Source organism: Calliphora vicina, chromosome 1, assembly GCF_958450345.1.
Source record: "Calliphora vicina chromosome 1, idCalVici1.1, whole genome shotgun sequence".
Classification (NCBI taxonomy): domain Eukaryota; kingdom Metazoa; phylum Arthropoda; class Insecta; order Diptera; family Calliphoridae; genus Calliphora; species Calliphora vicina.
Genome location: NC_088780.1, coordinates 26426726 through 26444305, shown reverse-complemented (window position 1 = coordinate 26444305; position 17580 = coordinate 26426726). Strand labels below are relative to the sequence as shown.

General features: G+C 29.5%; 1 protein-coding gene across 1 annotated transcript; it reads left to right on the top strand.

Moving 5' to 3' along the window:
* The first annotated feature begins 851 nt into the window (after positions 1 to 851).
* Positions 852 to 2518, top strand: LOC135961291 (UDP-glucosyltransferase 2-like). The gene is made up of 2 exons (XM_065512815.1): positions 852 to 1123; positions 1200 to 2518. The coding sequence occupies exons 1-2, from the start codon at positions 865 to 867 to the stop codon at positions 2516 to 2518; spliced, it is 1578 nt and encodes a 525-aa protein (XP_065368887.1). The 5' UTR covers positions 852 to 864.
* Positions 2519 to 17580: the final 15062 nt, after the last annotated feature.

Sequence of the window (17580 nt, the reverse complement as noted above, 5' to 3'; positions counted from 1 at the left end):
CATCTTAGAATCACTTTCTGAGTCGATTAAACGATGTCCGTCCGTCTGGCTGGCCATGTAAACCTTGTACGAGGAGTACAAAATCCATCCATAGAATTGAAAATTTTACCATTTTTGCACTTAGGTAGCCATGATGCATTAAAGCTATATAGTGGTTAGTCAAGCCTTTTATTGCTGTTGACCTGTGTTAATGTATTGTTGATACTTTTAAATTCATCTCTATGCTTTCTTCAAACTAAATATTTTGAAATGTTAATTTTCAATTGAGGAAGAGAAGTTAGTAAATAACATTTGAATCAAAATTAGGGTAGATAATTTGCCAAATGGTAATTAGGCGGTTTTTGGAAAAAACATGCATTTGCACATAAATCTGTATTCTATCTTGTACATATTTCAATTTCTCTAAGTCTCTCGTCCCTTCCCATTATGCCTACTATAGCCATAGATAAATACAAATAGATCGGAAACTAGAAAATAAATCAAACAAACAAATTACTCAACAAACAACACCTACGAGTATTGTTTTTGTCTTCACCTCGTTTTTTTTACTAATACATTCTCTCCACTTAGTTCTCTGACAACTGAGTTAGGTCTTTGACAGGAGAGTTTCCGATCTATGTGTATTTAAATATGATAGAGGCTTTATCTCGTTTTAAATTAAAGAGCAATTTTCTATGTCACTAATTAATTAACAATTTCTCTTTAAAAAACACAATTATCAAAGAGTAAATTCTTATCAAACTGCATTAGCGTGAAATGTTTGGCATTATCAAATATTGTATTTACTCAATACGATAACAATGGAAATAAACAAAAACACTAGAAAACATTTTCATTAACCACTAGACAGTTTAGGGCACTACAATGTTAGAACGTAACACAATTATAATTTACACACTAATAATATGTTTATGTCGAGCGCCTGTAGAAATTGAAGCAGCAAATATTTTGGCAATATCAAGTCTACCACAGCCAGCTAAATATGGTGTTATGTCATCAATACTTAATGGACTTAATGAAAGGGGTCATCAGATAACTTGGGTAATACGATTTTCTAAACAGTCTCAACTACACAATAATATACGGCAAATATTGATACAAGAACACGAAGAATTGTATAAAGGTAGGTAAGTAAAACTAAATAATAATAAATACAGAAATTATTATCTATATAATTTATTTTGTTATTATTCTTGCAGAATTTATTTCATTTTCTATGGAAGATTTGGATAGAAGTTTCTTCGCAAATTTACAAAATATTTTTGGTAAAGGTGTCTTAGTCACCTCTGATATCATCAACAATCCCAGTGTTAAGGAAATTATGAAACATGAACAATTCGATTTGATAATATTCGAAACTTTTATGACGGAGGCTTTATATGGCTTGGGGGAGTATTTTAATGCTCCCATGGTTGGTATTTCCAGTTTTGGCACCTCTACGTCTTTGGATAAACTGGTCGGCAATGTCTCGCCCACTTCCTTTATACCCACATTATTTATACAGCACATATTTGAAGTAACATTTCTGCATCGTTTCTTAAATGTGGCCTTAAGTTTGGTGGATAAAATGACTTATGATTTATTATACCTGCCGCATCAACGCAAACTTTATGAGGAGTTTTTCCCAAATGCTACAGTTAATTTTGATCAAGCAAATCGTAATTTCTCTTTGGTGTTACTGAATCAACATCATTCTATGCTTTTTCCTCGTCCCTATTTACCGAATATGATTGAGGTAGCTGGTTTGCATATTGATGAGAGATTAGAGCAGCTGCCTTTAAATGTCCAACAATTTCTAGACGATGCTCCATTTGGTGTCATCTATTTCCATTTGGCAGCTGGTTTAAAAACATTTAAACTGAATCTCAATAGCACCTCAATACTCTTCCAGACATTTAAGAATTTAAATTATAAAATAATATGCAATATGGACAATATGTCACCACAAGCTGAGAAATACAGAAATATTCTGCAGGTCTACAATGTGTCCCATCATTCGATATTGGCACATCCCCATGTTAAATTGTTTGTAACAAATGGTGAGCTACTTAGCATAATTGACTCAGTTTATTATGGCAAACCTATTTTGGGTTTACCCATGTTTACCCATCAGCATTTTAATATAAATATGGCCATACAAATGGGCTATGGTTTGGGTTTAAAATTCAAACAGCTCCACGAATCGAAACTGCAACATCTACTGCTAGAACTTTTAAATAATCCTAGTTATTCCATAAAAGTTAAGGAATTATCAGCAGTTTTTCGTGATCAACCACTGAAACCTAAAGAGAGAGCCCTATACTGGATTGAGTATGTGCTGAGACACAAAGGTGCCGTGCACTTGCGCAGTAAAGGACGATTTTTAAATATATGGCAATTTAATAATATTGATGTTTTACTAGCTTATTTAGTGATATTTGTTGTAATTGTATTCGGCATTTGGATAACAATGAAATGTATGTATTTTCTATTGTTTAGACATAAGGAAAATTTGCAAATAAAAGTTAAAAGAAATTGAAAATAAATTAAATGTTTATTTCACAGATTATTATAGATATGCAACAAATGACAGTTGTCAGAAAAGTTTTCAATGATTGTGATTTGCAGAGCGAGAGAAAAAATAAAATTTTTAATAGGCAACGAGTGTGAAATATATTTGTCCCTCTTTTTAAATCACAACCATTTTGACATTTTCCTTTTTTATTATACCCTACACCACCATAGTGGTGAGGGTATAATGCGTTTGTGCAGATGTTTGTAACGCCCATATTAGTCCAACACCCACGTTAAAGTATACCGATCGATTTAGAATCACTTTCTGAGTCGTTTAAACGATGTCCGTCCGTCCGTCTGGCTGTCCATGTAAACCTTGAGCGTAGAGTACAGGTCGCAATTTTGACGATATTTATATCAAATTTGGTACATATTATTTTTTCGGCCCATGGACCAAGCCTATTGAAACTGGCTGAAATCCGTACATTATTTAACCTAGCCCACATACAAATGTCCTTCCGAAATTGGACTTTATCGGTCATAAATGTTTAATTTATATACGTATCTCCACAAATTTTGCTCCAAATAAGTTTTATATATACAAAATTCATGTCACCAAATTTTGTTATGATCAGTCCATAATTAGTCATAGCTCCCATATAGACCCGCTTCCGAAAATCACTTTAACTTGCATAAATCGCTTAAAAATGTAGGTATACACACAAAATTCAATATAGTTAACTTTAATATAGACTTAAATCACACGACCTAATTTCATGGTGATCGGTCCATAACTGGTCATAGCCCCCATGTAAGGCCCACTTTCGAAAATCATTCAAAAATATAAATTATTGAAATTTTAAAAGAAAAATGTTTTTGCTCTTTTACTTAGTGTAGGGTATTATATAGTCGGGCTTGACCAACCATACTATCTTAATTGTTTTTGTATTGTAACCAGCTAACTCATATCTGTATAATTAGTGGTATTTTATGTAATAAAGATAAATTATTAGTCATTAGTCATTCGAAATTGAATCGTTTATTTCAAAAACCAGTCAAGCAACAAATTATTGATTTTGAGTAAACCAAAGAAAATTTCCTAGCAACCTAAAAATTACTTTTACAAAATTGAAGTATTTCTTATGAAAGTTATCCACTTGTGTAAATGTTTGATAAACATAAAACTTTTTTATCTATATTAGCATATAATTAAAAAATAATACAAAGTTTGCACTTGTTTATGAAACAAACAACCATCAGTTTTGTAAATTTCAAACGAAATAATTTAATTTTATTAGGAACTTTAAATGTTAAATCACAAATTAAGTTGTTAAAGGGTTTAACATCATAATTATATATGCATATTTCTTCTGAAATAACTATTCGTCATCATACTCTCGTTCTTCAAAGCATTAAACATGGATTTCTCAGCATACCTTCACCATAACAGCCGGCATTATTTAATTTTTTTTTGCATTAAACCATGCAAAATTTTCGATATTTTGTTGCTTGACTGGTTTTTGACATAAACAATTTAATTCAGCTCTTTGGTACTCCACCATGTATCAATTTGGATTTGAAATCGGGAAAATCTTCCCACAAATGAGCTGAGATATAAGCAATAAACCAGGACAACATCGATTTTTGGCCTATTTTGATATATATCTGAATAACTATATCATAAATATAGACAATATGGATATCTAATTATAGATATTTCAAAGTCCTTCGACTTTCAACGACGCACGGTGGCTCATATCTTAATTTCATCGGCCAAAAGTCCAACTTTTTGTTAACTCCGATTTCAAAAATTTTAATGCCATTCAATAGTAAACACATTGAAACTAAGGTAGCCAAAAAATTAGATAAAAATATTGTCAATTGTGTGCGTGGCATGATGTTAAAGTCAAATATTTTATGTCATTTTATAAAAATGTGATTTTTGTAAATTTGATCTGAAATAAATTATCATTACTCGCAAACTATTATCGATAATTGGATGATTTTTCTTTTGCTATGTTGGTAGGATAATAGTCTTTAAGAGCTGATATGATTCGTCATTGTACCGTTTATATCTGATGTGTTATTAATTTTTTTCTCAGGTACTATATTTTAGCCAAATTTGAATTTCAGTGGAGTAAAAGTGCTTAGGGTCAAAAGGGGTTAAACAAATTTTACAACCAGGAGAAGGTCCAAAGTGTCCTCTTTAAGCCTATATATACTTGTTGACCTGCTTTGACCTGTTTGTTGAACACTTTTTTCATTTGAATGAAATTACTCCCAAATTTTTGTTCTATTTTTATTTTATTTGTTCATATGACTGGCGCAAAGTACAAGTCGCAATTTTGAAGATATTGCGATAAAATTTGGTACATAAATTTTTTTCAGCCCGAGGACGAAGTCTATTGAAAATTACTGAAATCGGTCCACTATTTCACCTAGCACCCATACAAATATTCTCCCGAAGTTATACTTTATCGGTCGTAAATGGTTAATTTATATATGTATCTACACGACGTCGCGACGTATATATAAGACCACAGTAAATTGGAACACAAATGGGTCAAATCGGAAAAAATATTTTCAACCAGAATTTATTCAATAATTTTTTTTTTTTCACTAAAAAAAAAATTAAAAAAATAATTTTGTAAAAAAAAATTTAAAAAAAAAATAAAATTAAAGTTTGGAAAAAAAATTAATTTTGTTTACCCAAAAATATTTAAGATTTTTATTTTAAAGTATAATTTGGTGAAGGGTATATAAGATTTTTTTTCACTTAAAATGGACTCCATGACTTTGCTGGTACAGACACATAATTTTGGCGAATTTTTTAACATAGCCATCAAGAAAAAAATTGCTTCATACTTAGCTTAGAAGGATTTTGATCGAAATGTTCGAACTGTTAAATTTTTACTTTTTGATCTCTCGTTACTAACCCTAAACTCTGAGCTATCAATCTGATTTTTTTGGTTGGTAAATAGAGTATCCAAAACCGAAAACCGGTTTTTTCACCTTTGTAAACTCCACCGGTTTCGGTTTTTTTTTAACTTTTCGGTTTTTTGACAAACCGGTTTTTGTAAGACGGTTAACCGGTTTTAATGAAATATATTTTCTAAAGCTCATTCAAACATATTTATGAAAAACGTTGATACCATTTTTAAAAATATTGATTTATTTTATAGAAAATTGTAGCATTTGACAACATTTCGTAAATGATATAAAATAATTCCATAAAGAATTCTAAAATGCTAAATTTTCATTAAATAAAAATTTACTATGAACCGATTAACCGGTTTTTTTAAAAGACAATAATCGAAACCGGTTTTTTCAAAAACACATTGTTTCGGTGAAACCGGAAACCAGTTTTTTTAATTTGCCGGTTTTTTGGACACTCTATTGGTAACACTCTACTGTAGAAATTCTTATCTTGTCTGAATTTTGCAACACCCAGTGTATACTCGGTGTAGAATTTCATGTGTTTGGGCTTGACTGACTACACTTGCATACTTTTTATGAAAGTTATCGAATATTTAACATACCGATTCGACGACAATCGAGCTTTCTACTCCCTTTACAATATCTTAAAAATTATTAAGGGATAACTGCGTTAACAACTAATTTATTTGACGTTTGTTTTTTAACTATAGCAAAATGTAATTCCTTGATTTTTCCCACACATTAAATTTCCTACTCCCAATATTAAATATCTTTTTGATGTAATAATTTATACCATAATTAGCTGTAGGATTCCGCAAAAAGAAACTTAAACTGCAAAAGAGAAGACCACACAATTTGTTACAATCAAGCAGACCGCCAATTTGATGATTTCATTTAAACCAATACATTTCCAATACACATCCTACTACAAAAATTTTATAATTTATTATGTATTTTGTGTGTATTTCGACTTATCTTGTGCGGTTCAGGATTTGACGCCCACATTTACACTCAACTGATCAATTATGAATCCACACATGTTCAAGCTCATACTAATCAGAACTGTAAATTTTGTTTAGGGACCATAAGAATTGCAATAAAAAGGGAAAATTAAAAAAGGTTGTGTAAAAAAATCGAACAGAGACATACAACACACACTCACTCACAAAGAAAATTAAAGCCTTATAATTGAAACAATACTTTAATGGCTGGATTGAAATATTTATTTTATAGTAAATTTTTATTTCCTATTACATGTGTGGTGGGGCTCGTTTGGTTTTGCACATTTTGTAGAAAATGTTTAAAGATTTGATATTCGTTGCCAACAGATATATTTCACGTTTTTATTTAATTAAATTTTCTGTTTTTTTAATTTCTTAAGACTCTGCTCTTCTTTGACCATTTATGGTTAGATGGCTATGAAATGTTTGAATCATTTAATCCTGCTGGTAATCGCAAATCTTAGATAAGTGTCGCTAGCTACGTGTGTGTCTGAGTTTTATACTGCCAGTCATAAGGGAAATTATGGTCCATAAATGTAAAGCTAACTAATTTTATTTTACCCAAGTATTTCTCACACTTTTTCACACAACAGCTAACAGGACACGCAAAAAACTTTGCACAATATACTATCATCGTTCAGCTGCTATTATTTGTATTAAAGTTGTAAAATGTCATCGTAATCAAAATGAACCAACGATATTCTTACACACACTTATTTATAAATATAGAATTACAAGAGAAGAAATTAAATGAAATCATGACAATGACCTAATAAAATGATCGACTTAGCAGTTATGAGATTTTCAACAGAAAAGAAAAGAAATTTAATTTATAGATTTTTTTCCATATAATAATAGATAAAAAAAATAATAGAGAATACGCAACCAAATGCTTCAAATTAAATGAACTTTATAGAGTTTTGCAACAAATATAGCTTAACGTTGCAGCAAAGAGAAATCACTAAAAGACAATACTTGTTAAATAAAAAGGTTTCATTTATGAAACAAACAGAAGATGTCACATTAGTATAATTATTAGCGAAGCTTTACGCATTGCGACCCATAGAATCGTTTTTGCAGCCATCAATTTTTCATCCCAACATGTCATGTCCAACTAGCTCAAATTTTTTAAAGCATAACTTCAAAACGGAAACTAAAATTTTTGCTATTCAATTATTTTGTAGATTGTTCGGGAGTGAATCTGATCAGAACTTTTCTTATGAAAGTTTAATGATGGACTTTGTTTTCGACTATTTTTTAACATTATGAATACTTGAGTTGTTAACTTTAAGGTTATTTTTTGTTTTTCTTTAACAATAAAATATTAAAAAACTTAAATCAAAACTTCATTCTTTAATTTAAAATTTTTATTAATTAAATTAATTTTAAACGTGTGATCGAATTATTCGAATTATTTGAATACTATATAACCTAGTATAATCTATATATACTTTTGTGAGTCTACGATCAATATGTCGATGTGTAACAAACGGAATTACAAAATCAATATTTATGTTTTTGGTGGTGGACATCATGAAATTTTTCGAGCAAAATCATTCTGAACGATATAGCACATTTTCACCTTGATGGCTTTGTTAATCGTCAAAATTTTAGTTTCAGGTAACCCACATATGGGCGCTGAAAATCAAATACATCTACAACATGACAATCGTTGGTGCTGATTTTGATCTGGAGCTATCAACATTCTTTGAAAATGAGGCTGGTCAAGCAGTGACTGCTGCTCAATATAATGACCGATAATATAGTTCTTTCTTCATAAATATTGATATTAAAGAATTTTCAACAGCCAGTAAAACAATTAAATTATTGATGGACATTCCCTGGTGTACTCTATAATTTCCATGACTAGAATTTTTATTTTTATGGGGTTATTTAAGGTCAAAGCTCTATGAGAACAAGTCAACAACCGTCCGCGAATTAAAGGAGAAAATTGAAGACTACGTCAAAGAAATTCAACCACAAAGCTGTGAAAGCCATACGACTATATAGTTTCATATATACCCTAGACCAATGTATAGTTCAATAAAAAAAAATAATCCTAGGAATAAAAACAGTATATATACCGGCGGCATGAAATAACCCCCCACGAAATAATCCCCCAAAAATAAAATGAAATAACCCCCCAAAAATTAGTACAGAGAGCAACAACAACGATTTTTGGGGTGTTATTTAATTTTTTGGGGTATTATTTCATATGATATAATACCCCAAAAAATCAATATGAAATAAGTCCCCAATATAAATTTTGGGGGATAATTTAATTTTTTTATTTATAAAGAACTTGTATTTACCATTCACAAAAAAAAAATTGTGATATCAGTTGAAGTGATAATTTCGCAGAGATAAGATCGTGATAATTTAAATATTAGTTAAAAAATATTTTTTTCTAAATGTCTAATGGTGTTTTAAAATACTTTCTGAGAAAACAATTCAATTTATTTTCTCATATTTAACTAAATAAAAATTAAAAAGATTTTAATTTTAAAAAAGGTCTACTTTTTCATAGGAAATTTGTATATTTAGTCTGCTCTAACTTTTTTAATAAGAGCTATAAGGTTTAACTTAAAACAAGTTTAGTTGAAATATTGTTTTGTAAATTGTTTATTTGTTAATATTGTTGTGTAAAAAATAAAAAATCGGGCGATTTTTTATTTTTTACACAATTTTTCGCCTTCGGCGCTTGATTACAAAATATTACACTAATTCAAAATATATTTACAAATCAATATTTTAACAAATCTCATTAAACCCAAATATATTTCGTATTGAAATAGATATAGTTTTTATTTCATCCAAAAGTCTTAAAAGAGATTTCAACACAAAATAAGAAAGCTACAAGCACATTTGTTGGATTCAAACGATCTGCTATTAAGTTATATTGTCATAATGTCCTAATATATTATGATAGTTTAAACAAAATGGTTGTTGTACTTCGAACAAAAAGTGTTATTTTATGATAAAACAATAAAAATATGTAGTTCAAAAAGTCTTATTAGATTAAAACTTTTTTGTTTGAAAAACAACAAAAATGTGTTTAAATATGACCTTATAGCATACCGTTTGAAACCACCAATTGTTTTTGATCACCTTCACTGTGTTTGGGGACTTATTTCATTTTAAAAATTGGGGTTCTATTTCATATGAAATAAGACCCCAATAATGGGGTGTTATTTCATTTCTGTTTGGGGAATTATTTCATTTCGTTGGGGTCTTATTTCATTTTCAAAACTGGGGTTTTATTGCATATGAAATAAGACCCCAAATTTTAGGGGGTTACTTCATTTTATTTTTGGGGTGTTATTTCGTGGGGGGTTATTTCATGCCGCCATATATACCCTACACCACCACTATATCCATCCGTCACCCTTACTGTGTGGATGTGCATGTAAACCTTGTTCGCAAAGTATACACCGGAATTTTGAATACATTTGAAACTGGTTGAAGTTGTTCCATTATTTTACTTTGCCCCCATACAAAAGTTCTCCCGAAATATTACCTTTTTTTGTCATAAATGCCATAAGAATCCACACAAATTCCTCCACAAATAAGTGTTTTATAAAAGGAAATCATATTTAATTTTTTGCTGATCAATCCATTATTAACCATATTTTTCATATAAAGTCCACTACCAAAAATCACTTTAATGAGCACAAAGCTCTTAAAACTATCGATATTAGCATTAAATTTAATACAAATAAGTTTCATGTACACTGAAGTAACGTCGCCAAACTTTATGACGATCGATACATAATTGGGGCTATGGTTCCAATCATTATCACTCCTATTTAAGGCCCACTTCCGAAAATCACTAACGAAAAAAAAAATTATAAAGTATAAATATTCAGGATCGTTATTCTGTATGTTGAAATCAGCTAGAGTCTTTTCTTTTCCCGTACTTCTCCACTTCCCGGGAAATTGGGATTCATTTTGAAATTTTCCGGGATTCCGGGAAATCCAGTCTAGAACAAATTATTCAATTTTAAGAATGTAGACTTCCAATCAAAATCTAATACAAAGAGATAAACTGACAAGATTAGTAATTTTGGTTATATGTCTTCAATTTCCATTAGATTTTGTTTTACCTTCCTTGAATTCCAATTAATTCAGTTAATTCGCAAAAAATTAATATTTTATTATACCCTACACCACCATAGTGGGGAGGGTATAATGCGTTTGTACAGATGTTTGTAACGCTCAAAAATATTAGTGTAACACCCACCTTAAAGTATACCAATCGACTTAGAATCACTTTCTGTGTCGATTAAACGATGTCCGGCCGTCTCACTGTGGGAGAAATCAACAATTTAGTGGCGCAAAATAAAAAAAAAAACTTTTGCATATTTGATTTATTGTTATGTAGTTTCAATCTATAGTTGTTGCTGTACTTAAAAATATTTAACATTTATTAATAACTTTAGTGGTTTGGTATTGACAACTATTTAAATGTAAAAAATATTTCAGAAATTTTTTTTATGAAGAATTGGTTTCAAAGTTTTTATTAACCTGGATAGTATAAGGTTTTATTTAAGTTGTATTTTTACTTTTTTTTATGTAGATGGAATATGAGGCTTGGTAAATCAGAAAAATAAAAATATATTTTCCGCTATTTGTGATAACTAATGGCCATATTCTTATAGAATTTTATTTTTTTTACTTTTTGAATTTTCGGAAGGTTGCCAGTTACTAATGCTGTGAGATGCAGTTTTTGCAAGATGCAATTTTTTTACCAATTTCAAGGCCATATTACAGACTGCATATGGTAAAAAATTTAGCTGCGAAAAAGTGCGAGGTGAATTTATATAATTTTTTTAAGAAATTATTTTCGTTAGGACGATGTACAAAATCGTACTAAATTTGTTCCTTATTTTTTTAAGATTGTATATAAGAAGTGTTATTGGTAATTACATTATATAAGAATGAAATTTATGTAATTCTAACTACTTACAAGTTGCTAAAAACAAATGCTCATATACCAAATTTGCCTTAAAATGATGAGTCCTTTTAAATATGGTAGTGCTTTATTTAGATTAAAAATATAATATTTGCGTATTTCGCCTTTTATCCAATAAAAAAATACTGAAATATCATTGGATAAAAGACGAAATGCGCAAAATAGGATTTGATCTTAGACCTATCGTTATTGTTATTTGTTCTTATATAATGTACTCATGCAAGTATTTTAAGCTTTTTGGTGTCTAATAAAAAATTAATTGCTAAATAAAAAATTTTCTTTCAATTGTAAAGACACGTTTCTTTCTGTACGTTTCTTTCTCATAATTTTCGGGATTTTAGATTTCCCGAAAATCCCGAAACCCCGGGTCGGGATTTCAGTCCCGATTAGCATCTCTATTTTCATCTGCAAGCTATAAAAAAGTGGAACCGTTATCGAAAGATGTTAGGCAACTTTTGTTGGATCCATTACTTCCTAATGATTCATCAGACTCTGAAGTCGAATAATTTAAATAAATTTTAAAAATCTCGTAATAAAAATTCACAAAATTCTAACAAGTGTTAGTTAGCTTAATTACTCTTTATTTCATTGTTTAATTATAACTAAATTATTTATAATAATGAAATAAAATCATTTCATAACTAATAATTGTTATTCGTTTTTAAAAATAAACTTATTAATAAAATAAAACTAAAAAATTTTTAATTTTATATGAATATTTCGACCTATGACGGCAATAGGGTAAATGTCCAAAATCTATAGATTTAAATAGTTACTTGCTATAAATAAAATTACTTATATAATTTAAATTTTTTGAAAGATATATTAAAATAATTTCATACAATTGAAAATAGTATAGAATTTCTTCCGAGGTAGTGTAGTTTAGCAGCCTCTCCCGCTCATTCTTCTGAAGTAGCAGTACCCATTTTGCATTACTTTATTAGCTTACCTCCTTGCCTGCAATAATTCCATATAAATGAAATTAATACGAAGATACGAATTTAGTTCCACTAAATTACGGTTTTCTCCCACTGTGCGTCTGGCTGGCTGTCCATGTAAACCTTGTGCGCAGAGTACAGGTCGCAATTTTGAAGATATTTCGATCAAATTTGGTACATATTATTTCTTCGTCCCAAGGCCCAAGCCTATTGAAACCGGCTGAAATCGGTCCATTATTTGACCTAGCCACCATACAAATGTCCTTCCGGAATTGGACTTTATCGGTCATAAATGTTTAATTTATATATGTCTCTCCACAAATTCCGCTCCAAATAAGTTTTATATATACAAAATTCATGTCACCAAATTTTGTTACGATCGGTCCATAATTACTCATAGCTCCCATATAGACTCGCTTTCAAAAATCACTTTAACTTGCATAAATCGCTTTAAAATGTAGGTATACACACACAATTCAAAATAGTTAACTTTCATATAGACGTAAATCACACGATCCAATTTCATGGTGATCGGTCCATAATTGGTCATAGCTCCCATATAAGGCCCACTTCCGAAAATCACTCAAAAATATAAATTATTGAAATTTTCTTTTTTTAGAGTCAAGCATCTTTTAGAGAAAGTCAAGTTCAAAATACATCTCATAAAACTGAAGAAAATAATTTCTGGGAATTCTCACTCAATTTCCCGGGATTAAAAATTTTGCGGAATTCCCAGGATTTCCTGTCGCGGGAATTCCCGTGAACAACTTTAAAATCAAGTTATAAATGATTTATACATCAATATATCCGTTATTGTCTTATATTGCTATTTAAAATTGAGAAAATTTGGCAAAAAAAAAAACTGCGACTTCCTCGATTTTTGTCTACTATTTTTCATAAAATTTTATTAAAAAAATTTTTTCACAAAAAATTTTTTCACACAATTTTTTTTTTAACAAAAAATTTTTTTTCTTTTTTTCGAATAAAAAGAATAATTCGAATAAGAGATTTTAACTTGTTCGAATAGTTAAAGAAAAACAATAAATAACGTTAAAGTTAACAAATCAAGTATTGAAAATGTTAAAAAACATTCGAAAACAAAGTCCATCATTAAATTTTCAACAGAAATATTCCAATCAGATTAACTCCCGAACAATTGACTAGCAAACCCTTTAGTTTCTGTTTTTCAGCTATGCTTTCAACCATTTGAGCTAGTTGGACATGATTCTGAATTCAAATACAATATAAACGTATTAAGAACTTTTTTATGTCGTTCATTAATTCGGGTTTTAAACTGAGTAACTAATTCTTTAGTAAATTAATTATTCACTATTTCTAAATTATTTATAACAAATTGTATTATACATCAAACTCTATCAACGTTGCCGAATCTCCGAAAAAGTTTATTACCATGTTAGACAAAGACATTCAACGATGTTCAAAATCATGTATAAAACGAACTCCATGCTTTTCTTGCAACAAAACGTTAGTTTATATATTTTTTAGATTTCAATTACGTATTCGGTTAATAACATCACATATATACATATATTTTAAGATCATGGCCTTCATATATTTCAATGTAATCATTATAAATGTCATCCTTAATATCACTTTCGGCTACCGGTTCAAAATCACATTCAACTCCACTTTAATCTAAGTTAAAATTTCGATTATTAACTGCGATTCTTCTAATATTTCGCCAGCTAAATAACAAATATTTTATTCCGTATCTTTTATTTTCATTGGTTCAAGTCCTAAGTTAAAAATTTTGAAAGACTTGTTTTTAGAATTGTAACTTCTTGCAGTAATATTTATATATTTATAGAAGGAGCTATCGGAACACTCATCTACAGTGATCGAAAGTCCTTTTGTAGAATTTCAAAAACAATACAATTTTTGTGAGTCATTATTACTTATTTAAATTAGAAATTATATATGAACATTTATTCGTTTTATTCGGTTATTCTAAATAAAATCGTTCGAATTATTCGTTATTCGAAAATGGCCATTTTTAAATTGTTCGAATAATTATTCGTAAGAAATTATTCGATTAATCGAACGATGATTAGTCGAATGAATACCCTAGATATAGATCAGTGGTCGGTATAAACAAAACATCGAACTTGGATTACAATTCACATCCTTAGTTTATTGTAATCTGAACAGATTTTAAAGAACTTAAAACTTATTACCCTCCAACAAATGCAAATTGTTCGTTCAACTAAAACATTTTTTATTAAGGATGTTGGTGTATTTTAGCTCAAGCATTCATACATGTGTACTTACATATTTTCATGTGTTTTAGTGCTTGATTTTATGTTGAAATTTAACTTCCCGATACGAGTATTAACAAACATGGCGAAAAAGGACATTTTGATGTGTGTGATTTTATGTTTACTCTCTCTCTCTAAAATATAGTACATTTTATTAGCATGTATGTATTAGTTTAGTTTTATATTTATTTGTAGCTTTTTATGTATCTATGTGTGTTAAACTATGTTTTATGTTTATGTAATATGTATGTATGAGTGTGCTTTTGTGTATGAGTGTTAGTATCTGGGATGCATGCCTCATAAAAGCCTAATTAATTAAAATCATTTTTGGTTGGCATTTTAGTATCCAAAACAACATGAGTGTGGCCAAATAGTTTGAGGTTTTCATACTGCCCATATTGACTCATTAGATTTCCCTAATTTAACAAACAATAGACAAAAGCAGACACAACAACATTAAGAATAACATGTACAACAACAAAAACGAGAGTCAAAAACTTACACAATAAAATCCCCTAAACCATACAAATTGACTTCATTTATTGGGGTTTTTAGTTTCCAAATTCCTAATTTGATTAAAAGGTTAGATAGTTTTTTAAGAGCTTTGTAGATATTATGCTACTGCTGCCAGTAACCTATTAATTTTGTTACATAAACATTATGTTTGTTTGTATGTTTTATTGGTTGAAACAATAAAGACTGAATTGTTAAAATTTTATTTTATTTGATTTTTATGAGATATTATATTAAATTTTCTAATTATTTTCTTATGCATACTTACATTTGGGTAAATCAAATTTTATGGATTTTGTAATTAAATAAATGGTTGTAATTTTTTAGTTTTATCAACAGGTTAAGAATTTTGTTAAAGTTGGATGAAAATTCTAATCGTATTTAATGTATTAAGGGAAAAATTTTTATTACCTTCCCCCAACTTTACTTTTGGGCGGGAAATATTTGGGGTATTCACACGGTCTCCTATTTGGTTATATTGTCATAATGTCCTAATATATTATGATAGTTTAATCAAATTTTTATTGTGTTTCAAACAAAAATGTTCTAAACTAATAAGACTATAATTCTTTTTTTTGTTTAAAACACAACAACAACTATTATAATATATTAGGATATAATGACAATACGACTAATAGGATACCGTGTGAATACCCCAATTATATTGTTGAAATAGGGACTTAACAGACATACATTTTAAAATTCATTGAACAGAAACAAATTTCATGCAAGTTGAAATCACATTCTAATCGGTCCATATGCGGACAATAGTCCACTTCCGAAAATCACTTCAACTCACATAAATCTCTTATCATATTTGGTATCGACAAAATTACTAGCAATTTTCAGCCAACTTTAATTAAGTCTAATATATTGCATTTTCTTCTCCTTTATATCATTCAATTTATGTACTTTAATTAACTTTCCCAAATGTAATCAAATGTTTTTCATAAACGGCAATACTGTCTAAACAAATATATCACTATTACGTCAATAATATGTATTGAGCGAAACTATCTAACATCATCGTCGTCATCATCATAAACATCATTGAATGTTTGCATGGACCATATGGTAAATAGCCAATGGTTGTGATATCGTATGTTTTATATTTACATTAGGGTGGAGACGTTTTTTCGCTTTAGTTTCAATAACATTTCTTAAAAATATTTGTACTACCGCTAGCCTTTTTTAGGCTAATTCAAGTAACAAGAAGATCAGTAGATCTCTCAGATAAAAAACACTTAAATACAATTGTTTTTCTGAATACTATTTTCCTATTTTAATATTTTCTATATTCCTCGTAACATATCGTAAGATTCGTTATGCTGCCATTCTTACAGCTTAAGTAGGAGTGATGACAGTTCACAGTGAGGCAAAATCAAATAAATCTAGCAGTTTTAAATGGCTGCTCCTAACGGAGCTCCGATATGGTGTAGCCAAGGAGAATTCGAGTTCAAGTTATTAAAATGGGCCTTACACATGCTTCAGGGGCAAAGTAGGGTACCTTCGACATGTAAACTTTTTTAAACACGTGCCATTTTTTTGCTTCCCATCCAATTTCAAAGAATTTAATATTTTTGAAAAGCTCTCAGCTAGGTCTTCAGAGCAATATCTAATATGGTAACAAAACTAAACGATTTTCAATTTAAAAATTCATAAAATAGTAGAGTTAACCCTCGGAGGTGTAAGGATTTTTGGCGCTAAACGGTATAGGTCTGTGCAGACCTATATGGGATTTGTGTGGAAATACATAGTCAGGTCTCCTAAAATTATGTATAAATTTGTTTGTTTGGTATTCAAGGCACGAATACCTGACACGTGAATGCTGTAAACAAACCGGTTTTTTTCAATACATGCAATGAAACCACAATTATGCACATGCATTATTAATGTGTGAATCTCCTTATATTATACATAGAAAAGAGCTACCCAATAGTATAGTTTCCTTTTTTAATTTTTATTAACGTTCAAATTATTCATAGGTCTGCACAGACCTGGTTATGATGTTTGAACCAAAATATTTGAAAACCTGGATTAAGCCGAACCAGGATCCACAATCGGTTCGATTTTTTGCTCATTGTGTTTGGAGAATGTTGCTTCAGGAAGTCATGAAAGGATTTGTCTCTAAAAAGTAAAACAATAATGTTATACACACTTTTATATGCAAAAGGTCTACACAGACCTGGTTATACCTTCAAGGGATAAGGGCGAAAGTTACATTAATATTTTTTTATTAAAAAAAATTTCTTTAGGAACATGTAACAATTTTATGTTTTTCTGTAAGGTATCATTGCGAAGAATATATTGATATAAAAAACATGTCCTATTTTTCGAATATGTCTCACCTACGCCCTTCTGAATTTGAACTATTTTTTTATCAAAATTTTAAGTTTGGGCCACATGTTTTAAAATCCCAAAGCTGGGATCAGAAAACCGAAAGCAGTTTA